Source organism: Panulirus ornatus, chromosome 64, assembly GCF_036320965.1.
Source record: "Panulirus ornatus isolate Po-2019 chromosome 64, ASM3632096v1, whole genome shotgun sequence".
Taxonomy (NCBI): domain Eukaryota; kingdom Metazoa; phylum Arthropoda; class Malacostraca; order Decapoda; family Palinuridae; genus Panulirus; species Panulirus ornatus.
In genome coordinates this window covers 1,347,928-1,367,824 of record NC_092287.1, presented here as the reverse complement: position 1 = coordinate 1,367,824, position 19,897 = coordinate 1,347,928, and the positions used below count along the sequence as shown (strand labels likewise).

The window sequence follows — 19,897 nt, the reverse complement described above, 5'->3', positions numbered from 1 at the left end:
TGACTCTCTACCTGTCCTGTGACTCTCTACCTGTCCTGGATGACTCTCTACCTGTCCTGGATGACTCTCTACCTGTCCTGGATGACTCTCTACCTGTCCTGGATGACTCTCTACCTGTCCTGGATGACTCTCTACCTGTCTGGACGACTCTCTACCTGTCCTGGATGACTCTCTACCTGTCTGGACGACTCTCTACCTGTCCTGGATGACTCTCTACCTGTCCTGTGACTCTCTACCTGTCCTGGATGACTCTCTACCTGTCCTGGATGACTCTCTACCTGTCCTGGATGACTCTCTACCTGTCCTGTGACTCTCTACCTGTCCTGGATGACTCTCTACCTGTCCTGTGACTCTCTACCTGTCTGGACGACTCTCTACCTGTCCTGGATGACTCTCTACCTGTCCTGGATGACTCTCTACCTGTCCTGTGACTCTCTACCTGTCCTGTGACTCTCTACCTGTCCTGGATGACTCTCTACCTGTCTGGAAACAGACGTCATAACCTCCGGCCACCCTTGCGTTGCCAGCGTCCACACACAAGTGATCATGTAACGCAGTAACTGGCACACAGTACTGCGTGGTCGAAGCCGCTCGCGGGGACACACACACACACACACACACACACACACACACACACACAAGCAGCCAGGCAGTAGAAACCGAAGTAATGTCTGTATAGATGAAGGAAAGTGAACCGACCAGCACTGCACTGCAGGGCACATGGGTCAAGTGTCGAGGATAGAGAGACTGTGAGAATTGGATGGAAGTCGGAGTGATTTACTGTAGACTCCGTCTGATGAATATGTAGAAGTAGACCCCTCCTCACCCGGAGAGTCGGGCAGCTGTAGACACAACACAACCATTCGCTGGTCACCACCAACCACCTCGTTGGGACTGAGCGCTTCCCGCTAGCCTCGCCCGTGCGGCATATCTCTCTGCTGGGGTTGAGCGCTTCCCGCTAGCCTCGCCCATGCGGCATATCCCTGTGCTGGGGTTGAGCGCTGCCCGCTAGACTCGTGTGGATGGGATCCGGTAGACTCGCCTGATCCCTATGCTCAGGTTGAGCGCTTCCCGCTAGCCTCGCCCGGGAAGGGCTAAGAAAAGAAAGTAAAAGTCAGCCAGGCACTGGTGAAAAATAGCATCATAAAAAGAAAACGTAATGTTGCTGTAAAAGTTGTAATAAAAGAATATGTCGTTTTCTGCAGGTGTCAAAAGTGGAGGAAAAGAATAAAAAAGTTTCTTTCTGTCAACCGCTGTGCTCAGGGATGTATTCTCAATCCGCTTCCTGACAGCGGAAAAAGTAAGAATAAATCCCCTTTTTCCAGGGAAGAAAATGGAATAAATCCAGACGTGCTTCTGCAGGAAGTGAGAGAAAAAAAGAAAGAAATCTACCGTCGCCATCATGAAAAATGTTAGATTAAATACTGTGTGTGTGTGTGTGTGTGTGTGTGTGTGTGTGTGTGTGTGGTGTGTGTGTGTGTGTGTGTGTGTGTGTGTGTGTGTGTACAGGGAGGTGGGTGAGCCCTCACTCTGGTATTCTCATGTTTGTAAAAAATCGAGACAAATGGTGAGTGAGACGAGGCACTCAGACGCGGGATGGCCGGGTCGCTCACCAGCCTAGCTCAACCCTACAACAGTCATTAAAATGCTCGCCTACTGCAGTGGCGGAAATGTGTACACCACGTCAGGAAACACAGTCAACTCCCTCATCTCCTTCACCAGCAGAGAAACCCAGTGGTGTGGTGCTGTATGCCTTCCCTTCGTATTCACACACACACACACACACACACACACACACACACACACACACACACACACACACTTCAAAAATGCCAGTGCACACATATGCAGACGAGCGATGGCGGAAACTCCGATTTCCAGATTCTTCTCCGTACCCGCAGTTATTCTTATCGGGTCGGCAGGAGAGAGCGCCAGGCCAGGCCCCTGGAGCCCTTGAGAAGCAGGGTCAAATACGCGGGAGGTGGGCTGAGCGGCTCGGATAGCCCGGCTGAGAAGCGATGGAAGGCAGTTGATCTGGACCTCAATAACCGACTTCAAATCGGGAATTGAAACCTTTCAGAGGTGATACATCAGGGCGATCACCCCCTCCTGCAGGATATTGTGCTCACTACGGGAGATCAAGTATTGCAGAACACTTCATATATTTAGCTTTTGTATCTTACCTGATCCCTTCGTCTAATTCCTCTGGCTTTCCCGCATGTTTGGTGTTGTTAACTTAGATCTGGGTATATATCGCTTATACCTTCCTCTGGTTATCTAGTTTTATAGCTTCCTATTGTTTTCTAGCATTATATAACTTCCTCTGGTTCTCTAGTTTTATGGCTTCCTATTGTTTTCTAGTATTATATAACTTCCTCTGGTTCTCTAGTTTTATAGCGTCCTGTTGTTCATATGCATTGATAGCTTCTTCGATGTCGTCATATAACTAACTCGATGTGGTTGTTTGTTGAGCGTTTGAGTTTGATGTAGTTTGGCGTTGATAGATGATAGCTTAATTGGTAGTTTAGGTTAACGTGGTTGTCCAGGAATGACAGCTTCGGGTAGCTGATTTCATCATTTCACGTGGTTATTTGTCGTTAATCGCTTCACTCGTTTTTTTTTTATAGCGTTGGAAGTTGCCTGGAAAGATTTGACGCTCAGTTTTGATAGCTCTACGCGTAGCTGTTCTGTATAGCGTTTGTGCCTGGTATTGACAGCTCGGAACATTCTACAATAGCTACACCAAGTTGAAGAATTGTATTACTTTCAATTTATATAAAAAAAAGATTCTTGGCAGTATATATATATATATATATATATATATATATATATATATATATATATATATATATATATATATATATACTCAAGTTTATCATGCTAAGATGTATAAGGTAATCAACATACATTTCTCTTCATCTGTTTCAGCAATTCGCAGTAGTCTGGTAATTGCAGCTAAGTGAGATCTTTTAATATTTTAAGTCACATGAGCGACAGTTAATCGATTAATGTCTTTCCTTTTCAGTCGTGTGCGTTAGTTTTATTACTGATAATTTCCTGGTCATCAATCTATGTTTCTCTTGCCAGGGAATGGCTGCTGGGTTATTTTCATGGTGTCTGACTGTCAGAACTTATGCCTTGCTTTGTCGAACGTATCCATTTTCCTGGAAGGCTGTGTGTCAGCGAAACTTTTTGGCATTCTAAGAACACACTCTGGTATTACTGTACACGAGTTTGTTGAGGTAACTTACCCTCAGATAGCCTAGCTAGGTAACTTACCCTCAGATAACCTAGCTAGGTAACTTACCTTAGGTTATCTTAGCATTATTGTTGCTCTTGGATTGTGTACTAGCCAGCATCATTACCACTCACAGCCTAGCCACTAACATTGCTTGGGGATGGCCTAGCATGCAACACTGCACGAGATAACGTATCCCGTAACACTTCTTAGGGACAGCCTAGAAGTGATAGTTCTCGTGGGCAGCCTAACTAGAAACACTACTTGTGGATACCCTAACCAGCAACACTGCTGAGGGATAACCTAGCCAGCAACACTGCTGAGGGATAACCTAGCCAGCAACACTGCTTGGCGATAACGTTTCAGCCAACACTTCTCGGGATAACATAGCCAGAAACACTCTTCGAAAATACTGTAGCCAGCAACACTGCTTGGGATGGCTTAGGCAGCAACACCATTCGGGGGTAGCGCAACATACTGGTCAGAATTATATACAAGCAAATTAAGGCAACATTCCCGACCCAATACTATGATTACCCGACCCAATACTTTGATTACCCAACACAATACTTTGATTACCCGGTACATACTTTGATTACCGCCAGCAAGTATTTTTATTAACCCAACATCTAATTCAACCTCATCCAGTAACTTATTCATTCCATAATACTGCCTTTCCAAGAAATGAAGGAAGGGTGTGTGTGTGTGTGTGTGTGTGTGTGTGTGTGTGTGTGTGTGTGTGTGTGTGTGTGTGTGATGATAAATGATACTATCATTACTGACTATTGCAGATGTCCTGATTCCTTACTGGAAATGGTCTGTGTGGTTGTAGGTAAACAAGATGGCTTGAGGACCCCAACTGGTTCTTCCTTAGACAACATAAGGAAGTTATTAATCTGTTAGTCCTGCCTAAGTGTTCTTTTACTACTTAAAGTCAATACAGAATTTGAATGTACTATTATTGCTACATGCATTTATAAAAAAAATGAGGGGGAGAAGGTTCTGGGAGCGCTGAAGAATGTGTTGAAGGAGAGAACGCTATAGAGAAGGCTCTGCGAAGAGGGTGGATGTGTTGGAAATTAAATGTCTGAGGACAATATGTAGTGTGAGGTGGCTTGATCGAGTAAGTAATGAAAGGGTAAGAGAGATGTATGGTAATATAGCAAGTTTAATTGAGACAGCTGAAGAGGGTATGCTGAAATGGTTTGGACATATGGAGAGAATGAATAAGGAAAGATTGACAAAGAGGATATATGTGTCAGAGGTGGAGGGAACAAGGAGACGGGGAGACCAAATTGGAGGTGGAAGGATGGAGTGAAAAGATTATGAGCGATCGGGGCCTGAACATGCAGGAGGGTGAAAGACGTGCACAGGATAGAATGAACTGGAACGATGTGGCACACAGGAGTCGTGCTATCAATAGACTGAGCTAGGGCATGCGAGGCATCTGAGGTAATGCATGGGAAGGTCTGTGGGGCCTGGATGTGAACACATGACTGCTCGTTTATGGATGTGAGCGGATGTCGCCTTTTTTCTATTCCTGGTACTACCTCGCAAACGCCGGAAACGGCGATCAAGTATGAAAAAAGATAGAATGAAATAAAGAAGAATGAAATAAAGAACGTTCAGTAAAGTATGTTGGGGTAACGGGTGGGATTAGGTGGCCGTATGGTTGGGAAAGATGGCTCAGGGGCTGACTACAGACACAAGCAATTAGCATAGCGACCCTCCCAGCTGCTCCCACTTCTATGTTTCTGTTTGTGTTTTCTTGAAGGAATTTCCACAGACATAAACAACCTTGGAAGCCATGATGAAAATGAGTCCCTTGTCTTACTATCTGTTTTCCTTCCTGATGTGTATTGTCCCTAGAGTTTTTATTCGTTCACATTTACATCATTTTATAGTTCACAATTTCTGTAACGTAGTTTATCTCAATTTTTTTTTCATGTTTTGAATTCAGCTTTTCATATTTCTTTTGTCTGACGTTGGCGTATGAGCCGGCCCTTGTTTACATCAGGTAGTCTATTTAATCCTTCCTAATGAAAATAATTCGTGTTGCATTAAACTCGGGCTCAGCTCCCCTGCTGCTTTAAGTGTACTCATACAACATTTCACAACGCTATTCCGAATCTGACGTTCGCGTAAAATATTCATCTTTTTCTTATCTGTTATGTCGCTGCTCCTGCCCACAGCTGGTGCTCTCATCTGCACAGCTGGCAACTTGTTTTGCCCTGCTTTCTTGCTTTCCTTGCACCCAGCGTCTTGACTAACCCTCCCGTGCACTGCAAGTCACCCAATATTTCCTTGACGCGTCCTCTGCTTCACTGCTCAGTCTTTAAGAACATGTCCTTCATAACTTACAGTACAAGATAGACCTAAGAACGGAATCGTAAGTCAACGGTTTAGTCATTCTTTCCCGACATTTGAGGAATCACATGATGGTGTACCTCCCATCTACACTTAATTAACCTCAGAGAACAGTAGCCCTAGCCCATAATGAGTGATGTATTTCAATCCTTGAGTATGATAACCTAACCTAACCTAACCTAACCTAACCTAACCTAACCTAACCTAGCCCATAATGAGTGATGTATTTCAATCCTTGAGTATGATAACCTAACCTAACCTAACCTAACCTAACCTAACCTAGCCCATAATGAGTGATGTATTTCAATCCTTGAGTACGATAACCTAACCTTCTAAACAGTCGAGGTGATCGTGAAGTGCAGTAATATAAACATAAGATTAATCAGATCACTGTATCAAATCCTTTACGTATGAGAGTCAGTGGAAAGTGCAGGTTCAACTTCATCACTCAAGATGTTTACTTGTGATATCGTAGACCACAATCTGTAACGTTTCTTGTGCTGTACGATGTTGTGAGATGTGATGTGGTCTATCAAAACTATTGCCTCGTCTGCTTTGCTTCTACTGACCACAGCTGACCATGTTTCCCCCTCTCTCTCTCCCCCACAGATCATGCTGACGCGAAGCTGTGTGATCCTGATGATGGTGGCCCTAGCAGCCGTATGCAGCGTGTCAGCCAAGGCTCTACCTGACCAGGAGGGCCAGGGCTTCCCCCAGACCCAGCAGATGTTGGACGTGAGTAACATCAACACTGTACGATGTTTGTATACGTCACGTGCTGCATGCCCGACATGGGGTCTGGCCCCACGTATGGTAATCCAGTAATAATGACTCTGGAAACTACATGAGAAACCTATTTCAGATCCATATATATGTATTCCCAGCGTCCACATATATGTGATTATTTATTACTGTTATAGTTGATCACCGGTTCCCGCGTAAGCGAGGTAGCGCCAGGAAACAGATGAAAAAAGGCCATATCTGCTCATCCATTCACTAGCTGTCATGTGTAATGCACCGAAACCACAGCTCCCTATCCACATCCAGGCCCCAAAGACCTTTCCATGGTTTAAACCTGGACGTTTCACATGCCCTGGTTCGGTCCATTGACAACACGTCGACCCCCGTATACCATATATATATATATATGTTTGGTAGATGTATATATTGCAACATGTATATTTTCCAACATCCACATATATATTTTTCCAACACCACCATAACAGTTATAGTCATTCGTTGTAGAGTATCCTTAAAGGTATATCATTTCATTTATTAAGTTCCAGTTTGACTTCGCTTCATTAATCTGAAATTACATCGACTTCCATTTAAGAATTTCGAATATTCCTGACTGGAAATGTAATGACTTAGGCTTCGTACTGCGGCCGTAAATATGTCCCGGACACACTTCTCCAAGTTCTGTAATTACCATTTCCACAGCTAATACGACTCCCATTCAAAGCCTAGTGAGCGAAATTTGAAAACTTTGTGATGTGTAGTTGCGCCAATGTCAGCTGTATTGCAGACATTTTAATTTTTCGATATTTTAAACCTTCCTTCTAAAGGTCCAACACATCGTACGTGGACGTAATTACTAGAATTTAAGGCGAGGCGAGACTGAGGTAGTGAAACGTATCCTGTGGTCACCGTAGACTTATTATACATACTGCGCGAGCGCGCACACGGGAGTTCAGTGATCTCTTTTCCTGACCTAGAGAGTAGTAAACAAAGTGATATAGATACTTTGGTATATAGAAAAAAGGTTTTTGGAACTTTCTAACCTTTAGAAAAATTCAGTTATTTTTTTTTTCTATCGTATAGGTACGCAAACAAAATGTATAGAACGAAAGATAACGATATTTCAGAATTGTTTTCGATTTTTTTTCATGGTATTCTTACTCCCACGTCTCAAAACCTGTTATTCCCACCATCCACTCCTAAAAACTTGTGTTATTCCCACCCCCACACACTGCAGAACTCGTGTTATTCCCACCCCCCCCAAAGCACTGGTGTTATTCCCGTGCCTATATATACGTGTATACCCGGGAACACACTCGCTCTCTCCACCTCCACACACACACACACACATGCTCGGCACCCCTGTCATCCCACCCACAGGCCATAAACGCCCCTCACGGAAAAAGGGAAACTTAGAAAGAAATATGGAAGCCATTTTGAGCTTTTCCGTGTTTTTTTCATCACCATAAGCGAGATGAACAATTTTTTTGAATCGTCCTTTATGTGTGTATGTAAAGAAATTTTTTTTCGTTAAATTTCGTAGTTTTCCGGACCTAAAAGCAAGCATTAGGTTTCTCAATTTTTTTTTCAGTATTATAGAGGGCGTTCATAATGCCTTCAATAAGGCTGTGTGATCTGACAGTCTCATTAGCCTTATTATTAGCGCTATTTTGAAAGCAAAAAATATGACGTCAGGTTATACATGACGTGGGGACGTGTGGGTGGGTGTTCGGTGCCAGTGTGTGCAGGTATGGTAAGACTGGCTGTGGCTCCTACATGTATTGGACCAGTTTGGCAACAAATGGTTCGTGTCCTAACTGCTATGAAGAATGACTTGTTCTCCATCTTAACTGTGTGAGGCCAGCGCCCTCACCCCGCCCAGACCTAAGCAAACTGGTATATGTTTTTTTCTCGTGTCTAGTTTTCCCTTTTTCTCTCTCGCACTGTTTGGAGTATCTTTTTTTTTTTTTTTATGACGACAGCGATACTCGCTGAACGTGGAAATCCAACATAAATATTCTCAGAGTAAACTTTGGAGGAGGGTTACCTGCTGTACACACAACCTCGCTTTTTTTTTTTCAATGAAAATATCAGAACTCTCGGCTCAGGACGATCTTACTTTTTTCTGTTTTCATTTAAAGTTGGTCCCCGGAATTATTATCTTCGAGATGCGGCCATAACCCTAAACACACAAGAAACCAACAATCAAAATATCGACTTTTCCGAGCGTTAACACTGGCTCTCCTGACACCTACGTAATGCATGAACGTCTCATTGAACTATAAATTCCAGTAATGATTTACGACATACTTTTTAGAGGCTGTTTTCCCCGCCTGCACCCCACCCCTGGCCGCTACCATTTACAGCGCGGACTAGTTCCATCAGCGGCACCTTAATATGACGGAGGCGTTGCGTTGCGCTATCAGGCGTCGGGCGGGCGGGGGTGGCAGGCAACAGATAACAAATGCCGCTCGCGACGCCTCACCTTCCTATCTCCCACGCCAGCATACTACCAGCTCCCACCCACCCACGTACGTCCCAGCCTTCCTATCTCCCACGCCAGCATACCACCAGCTCCCACCCACCCACCTACGTCCCAGCGTAAATATTCCTCTTGTTCAAAAAAAATGTTTATAGCCATTTCTGTCGTCCTTTGAATATTTCTTCATGAAGCTTACGATTTAGTTTGTTGTTGAACTGTTAAGCACGACGGTGCGGCCCATGAGTACGACGGTACGACCCATGCGTAAGACGGTACGACCCATAAATACGACGGTGCCACCCAGGAGTACGACGGTACGATCCATGAGTACGACGGTGCCACCCATGAGTACGACGGTACGACCCATGAGTACGACGGTACGACCCATGATCGCATGAGCACGACCCATGAGTACGACGGTGCCACCCATGAGTACGACGGTACGACCCATGAGTATGACGGTACGACCCATGATCGCATGAGCACGACCCATGAGTACGACGTGTTGATTTAGTAACTGTCACAGGATTGTTCATCTCGATTTAATGATGCCATTAAGCACCACCTACCGCATGAGACACAGCTAGACCCGGAGGATGCTCAGAGATAGATGGATAGATAGATAGATAGAAAGAGAGAGAGAGAGAGAGAGAGAGAGAGAGAGAGAGAGAGAGAGAGAGAGAGAGAGAGAGAGAGAGAGAGAGAGAGCATCATATATGTATAATCCTTTCTATCATGGAGAGTTGCGTCAAGCTAAGGTAAAGGCTCAAATATTAAAACATTATTAATAGTGTTGAGGCAGGAGAGTGGCAGGGCTCACGCTGGCGATGGTGGCTTTGTTATAACCACGTAGATAGGATGGGACACCACACTCACTCAAGGATGGGACACCACACTCACTCAAGGATAGGACACCACACTCACTCAAGGATGGGACACCACACACAAGGATGGGACATCACACTCACTCAAGGATTGGACACCACACTCACTCAAGGATGGGACACCACACACAAGGATGGGACACCACACTCAAGGACTTGGTTAACAGGAAGTATAACTTACCAGGTTTTTACAGTGTCGCCCCTAATGTAGCGTACGGAATGCTGGATTGACACAGGTATACGTACAGGTTTATGTGTTCATCAGGATTACTGTACAAGTTGTAGGATATGAAGAATTCAAGAGTTCAACAACATATCTCTGTACTAAATGTACAACTTACTAGTTTATAGTGTGGCCTTCATTCATGATCGTTCGGTAGTTATCAGCTGGCAGTTGCGATGTTGGCTGGGTGTAAGTGTGTTAACTGGGTGTTGCTGTGTTGGCTGACTACTGCTAGGTGTTGCTGTGTTGGATGACTGCCGCCGGGTATTTCCATGCTGCAAATCCTGATCACTGGAAAGGCCTTAATCTGCTTACCGGTGTATTGTTGTTATAAATGGCTAGCTGAGAGGGAAGGGTTGTGTGTTGTGCATAGTGTAGTGGATGTGTATGTGTGTGTGTGTGTGTGTGATTGTGTGCGTAGGGGGTGGATGTTTGTATGTATAGTGATGTGTATATGTGGTGGGGGTGTCTATGTGGGTGACGGGGGAGGGGGCTTTGCATGTGTTGGGGGTGTCACATTATTTTGGAGGATGTCCACGTGTGGTGGGGGATGGCTGGGTGTATGGAGAAGATCTGTGTGGTGAGGCAGGTGTGTGGGATGAGGAGCCAGATGTGGAATCACACCTGACAGATTGGAAGGCCCCTGTGGAGAGATGTGCAGAGGGAGGCCTGTGTGGTGGAGACACATATATACTGAGGGGGGGGGTCAGAGATTGCCAGGTTTGATCCCACCTTGTCAACACTGAGCGTGCAGCTCCACCTGCAGAATATATTGTTCCCTGGGACACAAATAACAAAGTGTGCAGGTCTTACATAGTGTATATATTGTTCCCCAGAATGCATAGAGGGGTCTGCACCGTCACATAGTGAATATATTGTACACTGAAATACATTATGAGCGGTCATGCAAGGTGTTCCTCCGACGCATAGGAAGTCTTAGCTCTCCCCACACAGCCTAGGAAAGACTCCATGTATTTGTTGAATACTTGAATGTAGTTTTAAAGTTTTATATGCATTTTTTTTTTTAGTCAGCAGTTGTTTGCCAGAGAGTGTCTGTTGAGAAGGTTGTCTGAGTTGTGTTTGCTGTGTCACATTAGAGTCGTGATTACAGACATAGTATCATCAACTTCCCAACTTTGTTGCGTGTTCAGTATATGTTCCTCACCATCTTGTACTTCTGGCTTTACTGACGATTTGCCTGGTCGACATATGTGTTGTGCAGCCTGGTTAACATTCAACACGTGTATTTATTTATTCATATATGTGTTTTCCTTGTGTGTGTGTGTTTGTGTGTGTGTGTGTGTGTGTGTGTGTGTGTGTGTGTGTGTGTGTGTGTGTGTGTGTGTTGTAAGGAGGATGGGCGAGGGAAGGCTGAGGCTGTGGACCTGAGTGGGAGTTAGAGCGAGCCAGCCTCGTAGTGATGGTGTAAATTAAGGAGAGGGGTTGTGAGAGGGTCGAGGTCAGGTAGAGGCTTGAGGCCTCCAGGAGAGGTCATGTGGGGGTCGGAAGGGGTCGAGTGGGAGAGCAGGAGGTTGTAACTACATCAGAATAATCTCCCAGTGGTCAGTTGTCCCAGCTGGCTACTGGGGCAGGTGGTTGGAGCATTGTATCCCAGGCCTTGCCGTATCACACCTGACTCCCCACCCCACACACACACCTGTGGCCACCACTGGATCTATCTGGTTTGAATTTGACGAAAAACAACAAAAAACAAAATACCGAATGCAGAATTTGCAGATATTGTGATGACTTATTGACCCATACGAATTTCTGAAAGTTTTCGCAAGGAGGAGGACGTGCATGACTTGATAGGATCGGGTTGGGTGAAGGGAGGAGGTGAAAGCAGCTTAGCAATTAGTGTCAAATTGTTTCTTAACTCAGTTTGTGAGAGGCTTTAAGGGAGAAGGTCTGGCCATGGGTGGTACCCGGGAGGGCGCTGGAGGAGGCCAGATAACAGAAGACCTGCTTAGAGGACAGCACGTGGGAGGGACAGAGACCTGATGGTCTTATAGATGAAGACAGAGACCAGAGACCTGATGGTCTTATAGATGAAGACAGAGACCAGAGACCTGATGGTCTTATAGATGAAGACAGAGACCAGAGACCTGATGGTCTTATAGATGAAGACAGGATATAGACTAGCTCGCCCCCTGGTGTTGTCATCCACCATCAACATGCTGTGTCCTGAAGGTAGGTGTTGGGGTGTTTGGGAGTGGGTGGGGATCATCTTTCCTGCCCCAACACAATTACCACGGATCTCGGGTCCTTCACAAGTGGTTGTGTTGCAGAATCACAAGTGGTTGTGTTGCAGAATCACTGAGATTATTATTATCTTCACTCGTGTTGTACATATGGACGTGTGTGTGTGTGTGTGTGTGTGTGTGTGTGTGTGTGTTGTGAGAGGCTCAGCGGAGGATGAGGGAGTGTCGCTCGTGCCCCCCCCCCCCCCCCTGGTGGCCACAGACAGCACAGTACCCACTCGTGAATGCTATTGGGAATCTCTCTCTCTCTCTCTCTCTCTCTCTCTCTCTCTCTCTCTCTCTCTCTCTCTCTCTCTCTCTCTCTCTCTCTCTCTCTCTCTCTCTCTCTCTCTCTCTCTCTCTCTCTCTCTCTCGTGTATATCAACCTCCTCGCCCTCCACTAAGACCTTGGTGTATATCTTCTCATGTTTCCACTGTGTTCCTGGTAAGAAGCAGCCCAGGTCACACCTGTGTCCAGGCAGGATACAGTCTCCGCTGGTCGTTAGCGCACGAGGTAATTAGTGTGTGTTGGTGTGTCCGGTGCGTTCGTCCATCTTGTGTACAGAACCTGTGAGGAAATCTCTTTTTGGCTCGTCACTCAAACTAACGCGATTTTATTCATTTATTTTTTTCAGGTTTTCAAACGATGTTAAATCCAACATTATAACTGGATTTGTGACGTCATTAGTTCTTTACCGGGGGTAATGTATATGTAATTCCAACACGAGCTTATGGTCGGGTGTTAACTGTGGCTGGCTAATCCATCACATAATTGGAACTCTTGTGTAACCCTGGCTGCTAGATGTAACAATCATGACCTGACCTGCTCTGATACTCTCGTTACTGCCACAGTCATTAGGGAACAGTGGTAGACTCCCACCATGGGTCAGGGAACACTCTGGTAGACTCCCACCATGGGTCAGGGAACAGTCTGGTAGACTCCCACCATGGGTCAGGGAACACTCTGGTAGACTCCCACCATGGGTCAGGGAACACTCTGGTAGACTCCCACCATGGGTCAGGGAACACTCTGGTAGACTCCCACCATGGGTCAGGGAACACTCTGGTAGACTCCCACCATGGGTCAGGGAACAGTGGTAGACTCCCACCATGGGTCAGGGAACACTCTGGTAGACTCCCACCATGGGTCAGGGAACACTCTGGTAGACTCCCACCATGGGTCAGGGAACACTCTGGTAGACTCCCACCATGGGTCAGGGAACACTCTGGTAGACTCCCACCATGGGTCAGGGAACAGTGGTAGACTCCCACCATGGGTCAGGGAACACTCTGGTAGACTCCCACCATGGGTCAGGGAACACTCTGGTAGACTCCCACCATGGGTCAGGGAACACTCTGGTAGACTCCCACCATAGGTCAGGGAACACTCTGGTAGACTCCCACCATGGGTCAGGGAACACTCTGGTAGACTCCCACCATGGGTCAGGGAACACTCTGGTAGACTCCCACCATGGGTCAGGGAACACTCTGGTAGACTCCCACCATGGGTCAGGGAACACTCTGGTAGACTCCCACCATGGGTCAGGGAACAGTCTGGTAGACTCCAGTCACTGCCATCGTCACCAGGGAACAGTGTGGTCTCTCACTAACCTGGTCCTGTAATGGTGTAATTACAATTGCCAGTATTCCAGACGACGACAGACGTTCAGTTGAATTGCCGTAACGAATCCTAGACTCAATTGAAATGACGGTTGTCTATATTGTGTTTGTTATGTCACCTACCGTAGAAATCAGTCAGTACGATAACTTTTGCTGCTGAGTACGATCACTCAGGAGCCGCACGGCTGCCCTGGTGTTTGTGTACTGAACACCACCTCTGTGTGAGGCGATGGACATATGATCATTTGAGCAGGATGGTTCAGGTCCACTGATGATCATGAGTTGCTTCACTTCTGCATATGATCGATTTTTAGGTTGATTTTAGGAATTCGGTAATTTGACTCTTTATCATTAAAGGTAAAGTCACTAAAGTGTGATAACCTAATTTTCTGTGTACGGTCATTAATCCATTAAGTACGATAGCTCAGTGAGTGCGATAATTATTTAATGGACAAGAAACAAAAAATTGTGCCGTTAACGCAATGGAGGTATTGTGTTTTTGAAGAACGGATAAAAAGGTTTGGAATCCATTAAGACTCCAAAATGATTTTGTGTGAAAATAAAACCGGTGAATACATGAACAATCTTTTTAACGAGGTTGCATCCCTCAGAGAAGTACAACAACTTAACCATTACGAAAACCTGACTGTTTACGTACGATAACTTCAGCCCTACGTGTACGATAATACCCTGGAGAGTACGATACCTTAAGCTACATGGGTGTAGGGTCGTCTGTGTAGGAGAGTGTTGGGCTGTTGACGACGCCCCTAGCGGGCGAGGAATGTACTACTTAAGCCCCATGTGTACTCTGACCTGAGCACGGGGGGGGGGGGGGGTATACATCATGGACGGTAACCTTGTGCGAAAATGAAGCGTGACGCCGACGCCTATTTCCAGCGTGAGTGTGATCGCGCGGCGTCAGGAACCCCCAATTATATGCAAATTTAAAAGTTAATGGGTGGCGTGGTGTTGGCAGGGAGGGGTGGTGGTGGCAGGCTGCCAACCAACCAACAAGAGCAGGTTCTTGGTGCACACACACACACACACACACACACACACACACACGGGCAGGAAGGTTATGAATACTGATAATATATACAGTGTGGACGTGGAGGAGGCCAACCTCAACTGGCGTTTATTGCCACTTACGCGGTAAAACATTCCGCCATATTGGAGGGTTGGCAGCTGCCTGTCTCCACACACACACACACACACACACACACACACACACACACACACACACAAATCGCATGTTTACCAAATGGCGTCCTAACTTTGTCTCTTCGATGTATATCGACTGACTTATATTTCTCTCTTGTGTCTTCCCTGAAGATGTGATTGTTACACGAAGGTGCACTTGGGAACTTATCGTGTTTCATTTTCCCCGTGGACTCATAGGAATATATATATATATATATATATATATATATATATATATATATATATATATATATATATATATATATATATCAACAAAAAATACGGATTTTCTCATCCAGAATTATATTTCATTATGATGATGAGCGGCTGGGGTGGGTGTTGGGGCAGCAGGGGGAAGTGCTTGACGGGGATGTTGGAGGGGGGGGGGGGAGGAGGGGGTACGAAGGAAGGAAGGAGAAGGAGGGAGCAAGGATAATGAGAGAGAAGCGGAGATAAGATAATGGGAAGCCGAAGCTCGGGGCCTGTGTGGAAAACGGAACTTCGTTTATTAAACACCCAAAAGAAAACGGGGACGTTCAGGAGGGAAGGAAGGGGGAGGAAATAAAAATGAAAAATGATTTTTTGAAAAAGGTTTTGATGAAATAAATGAGCCTGGAATCGTGAATGAAAATATATGAATAAGCAATGAAAGAAAACGATGAAGAGGAACTGGAATGTTATGAAGTGAAACAAAATCAGGCAAATAATTTGTGGATTAATTATATCTTAGCTGGGGTAGGAATGGGCGCTGCTAGGACCTAGGAGGCCTAGAACCTAGACGACTTGCGGGATGTAGGGGGAGAGATGTGTTGGATCTTGATTGTAGAGGTAGAGCTAGGAGTCCTAGAGGTAGAGCTAGGAGTCCTAGAGGTAGAGCTAGGAGTCCTAGAGGTAGAGCTAGGAGTCCTTGAGGTAGAGCTAGGAGTCCTAGAGGTAGAGCTAGGAGTCCTAGAGGTAGAGCTAGGAGTCCTTGAGGTAGAGCTAGGAGTCCTTGAGGTAGAGCTAGGAGTCCTAGAGGTAGAGCTAGGAGTCCTAGAGGCAGAGCTAGGAGTCCTAGAGCCTAGGAGTTGTTGTTCGTGTTGTAAGATTGTGTGTCTACTCCTGCTACCAAACCTGACGTGGACGATCATCGTCTCATGATGTGGCTCCCTCCTCTCTTGTATCCTCTCCTCCTCCCCAGCCTGCACTTCCTCCCCCAGGGAGCCACACCCCATGTTGGCTACAGGGGAGGGAGGGAGGGAGAGAGGGAGGGGGGTCTGATCTGCTCAACTCCCCCCCCCCCCCCCCCCTCTAGTTGTAGCCAGGCTTATCTCATTGTACTGCACTTTGACCTAAGGTGTGTGTGTGTGTGTGTGTGTGTGTGTGTGTGTGTGTGTTCGGTAGTGAGATGTGGGTTAGCACACTCTGATCGTAGACCCTCACATGGTTGGTGACGTGTGGGACGCCACGTGCGTTGACTGCACTGTACAGGTTGGTGCTGGACAGCGGGACTCCGGTCTCATGTTGGGAGTTTAATAACATTCTTAAGTACTGATGATGATGAGGTGGACTGTCTCCACGAAACATGTTCTGCCACATGTATAGAAGGATTACATGTTACATGATATATATATATATATATATATATATATATATATATATATATATATATATATATATATATATATATATATATATATATATAAATATATATAAATATATATATATATATATATATATATATATATATATATATATATATATATATATATATATATATATATATATATATATATATATATATATATATATATATATATATATCCGGTATGATTGACCGCTGATCCTCGCTACATGTACACACACACACACCTCAAGTTGCAAAACAAACCACGCAATCTAGAACCAGGTTCGATACCAGGGACCCCTTCACCGTTTTCTAAGCATAACAAAGACGGGCAGGAATTTTCCCCCCATCTCTCCATGTCTGCTGGAAAACTCCCCATTTTCCCTCAGCGTCCATCAGCGGCAGTGTTTTTTAGGGATGTATGTGATAGGATACATTGTATGCATGTATGAGGGATGGCAGCTGGATTGATTATGTATGCTGTGTGCATATATATATATATTTTCTGTCTGTGTGTGTGTGTGTGTGTGTGTGTCAATAGTTGGTGGAGGTGGGTTAAATGTGTGTCGTTTGACACGTTGTGAGGAGCAAGGGTCGTGCGGGAGAGGCGAGTGAGGGCGTTGGTGAAAATAACTGGTGTTTGTCCTGTTGTGTTGGGAGGCGTGACCAAGTGGCGTCGGCGGCGGCCGGGGAGTAAAGCAAAGTAAAGTTTAGCGGCGACCACCACCACCACGGCAGCGGCGGGACAGGGATGAACAATGTATGATACGAAACTTTAAGAACTGACTGTTGAACATCAGACGAAAGTGTAACAGAACAACAGTGTAAGAATGGATGAGAGAAGCGAGGAAGTGTGAGAGGTTATGAGAGACTTTGTGAGACAAAGGAAGGGATTTTGAGAGATTGTTAGTCAATATGTGAGAGATTGTAAGAAGTGAGCAATGGTAGGAAGCAAACTGCGTTCAGTGTTGTGGAACAAAAGAATCACGGAGAAGGGACAGGATAGATGGAACAGAATGCTTTGTTTCATTCTTTCTTGCCTCTTTCTAATAACTTATTTATCTACATAACTATTGATCGCTCCATTGATGTATTGATGTGTGTGTGTGTGTGTGTGTGTGTGTGTGTGTGTGTGTGTGTATGCATAATTTAATGTGTCAATCAGTATATTGATTTATGAGAAACTTTATTCCAGAAGAAAAATCATTTTTTAATTTTTCATGATTTAGTCTTGATATTTTTAAAAGTTATTAAATCATGAAGTCAGAAATACTACAATCATGAAAACATGACTAATTACTTCCTTAGGTTTGGTAATTCACCTGTTCATGTTTCCTGTAATTGAATTCCTGGGAAATTTATAAATAAAGTAATTAACTTTGGCAATATATGTTAATAGGATTTTTCTGATATTACAAAGAGGATGATTTTGTTTAATGTTCAAGCAACATATATACACTTGATCCTAAATTACAATATTTATTTTAAATTCTCTCACACGGGAAATGAATATGTTATATTGTCATTATCATTAACAACTGTTGTGATAATAATGATTATCATCATTATTGGTTTTTATCTTTCTGTTCTTCTTCTTCTTCTTCTTCTTCTTCTTCTTCTTCTTCTTCTTCTTCTTATTATTATTATTATTATTATTATTATTATTATTATTGCAATTATCATTATAATGGTAATACTAATAATGATAATAAAAGTGATAGTTATTGTTATTATTATTATCATTATCATTATTATTATTATTATGTTGATATATCTGTATCATTGGATTGGCTGCACTGTGTACACTGCATCGTTCACACTGGTTTAGTGGGTCACTTTCCGGGTGTTGCAACACTGAGTCGTTACACACACACACACACACACACACACACACACACACACACGTCCACCTAGGAAATTACATGAAGGGCAAAAGTCGCATCTAAAGTTTTGGTTGTATAAAACGCTCTGGAGAAATTATGTTGAGGGGAAAAAGGCGACAGGAGAGGAAAGATAACAGGGAGAGGGGAAGGCGGGAGGGAGGTTGTTGAAGTGTGTAATGGCCGGCGGTCTGGGGAAGGGGGAGGAGGGCTCTGGCGGCTGGTGAAGCGTCGTGGGACTGGAGAAGACATCACTAGGGGCTGGTGAAGCGTCGCGGGACTGGAGAGGACATCACTAGGGGTTGGTGAAGCGTCGCGGGACTGGAGAAGACATCACTAGGGGTTGGTGAAGCGTCGCGGGACTGGAGAGGACATCACTAGGGGTTGGTGAAGCGTCGCGGGACTGGAGAGGACATCACTAGGGGTTGGTGAAGCGTCGCGGGACTGGAGAAGACATCACTAGGGGTTGGTGAAGCGTCGCGGGACTGGAGAGGACATCACTAGGGGTTGGTGAAGCGTCGCGGGACTGGAGAGGACATCACTAGGGGTTGGTGAAGCGTCGCGGGACTGGAGAGGACATCACTAGGGGTTGGTGAAGCGTCGCGGGACTGGAGAGGACATCACTAGGGGTTGGTGAAGCGTCGCGGGACTGGAGAGGACATCACTAGGGGTTGGTGAAGCGTCGTGGGACTGGAGAGGACATCACTAGGGGTTGGTGAAGCGTCGCGGGACTGGAGCGGACAGCAGTGGGAATCAGACGTGGAAGAAAGATAAGGAGATGCCACGTGCAACTGATAAGAAACTGAGTAATGAGGAATGAAGCGATAAGAAACGATAACTGAGGCGGAGATAAGAACTGAGAACTGAAGGAGAGATAAGAATGCGAAAGGTCAGGAAGTGATGCACTGAGAGAGAGAGAGAGAGAGAGAGAGAGAGAGAGAGAGAGAGAGAGAGAGAGAGAGAGAGAGAGAGAGAGAGAGAGAGAGAGAGAGAGGTGAGAAACAAGTAAATTACTGATGAGTGAAAAACATGGAAGAAATATATAAAGAAGCGAAAGCGTAATGAGACATAGTTCGTTGCCTGAGAAAAGTAAATGAGAAATATGAGTGTCACAGGTAGATAAATGAGGAATATGAGTGTTATAAGTAGATGAATGAGAAATATGAGAGATATAGGTAAAGAAATGAGAAATATAAATGTTTCAGTGGGAAAATGAGAAACCTGAGCGTGACCAGTAAGGAGTGAGAAACAGGGTAGTGTCGTCTGACAGAATGAAACACGGAGTAAAAACGAAGTCTCTGATTAAGAAACAATTGAGAGACATTAATGGAGTGAGAAACTTGGCCACGTTGCCCAGCACAGATCTCTCATTATGCCCATCACCCCCCACTCCCCTCCAACCCAGGCTGTTACCATAAC

General features: G+C 45.1%; 1 protein-coding gene across 1 annotated transcript in view; it reads left to right on the top strand.

The window, feature by feature from the left end:
- The window catches only part of LOC139746372 (prohormone-1-like), an 82,186-nt gene that overhangs the window by 31,672 nt on the left and 30,617 nt on the right, over window positions 1–19,897 (top strand). Inside the window, exon 2 of the mRNA XM_071657571.1 lies at window positions 6,215–6,340. Within this exon, the coding sequence (XP_071513672.1) occupies window positions 6,218–6,340 (123 nt within the window). The 5' untranslated portion in view covers window positions 6,215–6,217. The remainder of the gene's footprint in view (window positions 1–6,214; window positions 6,341–19,897) is intronic.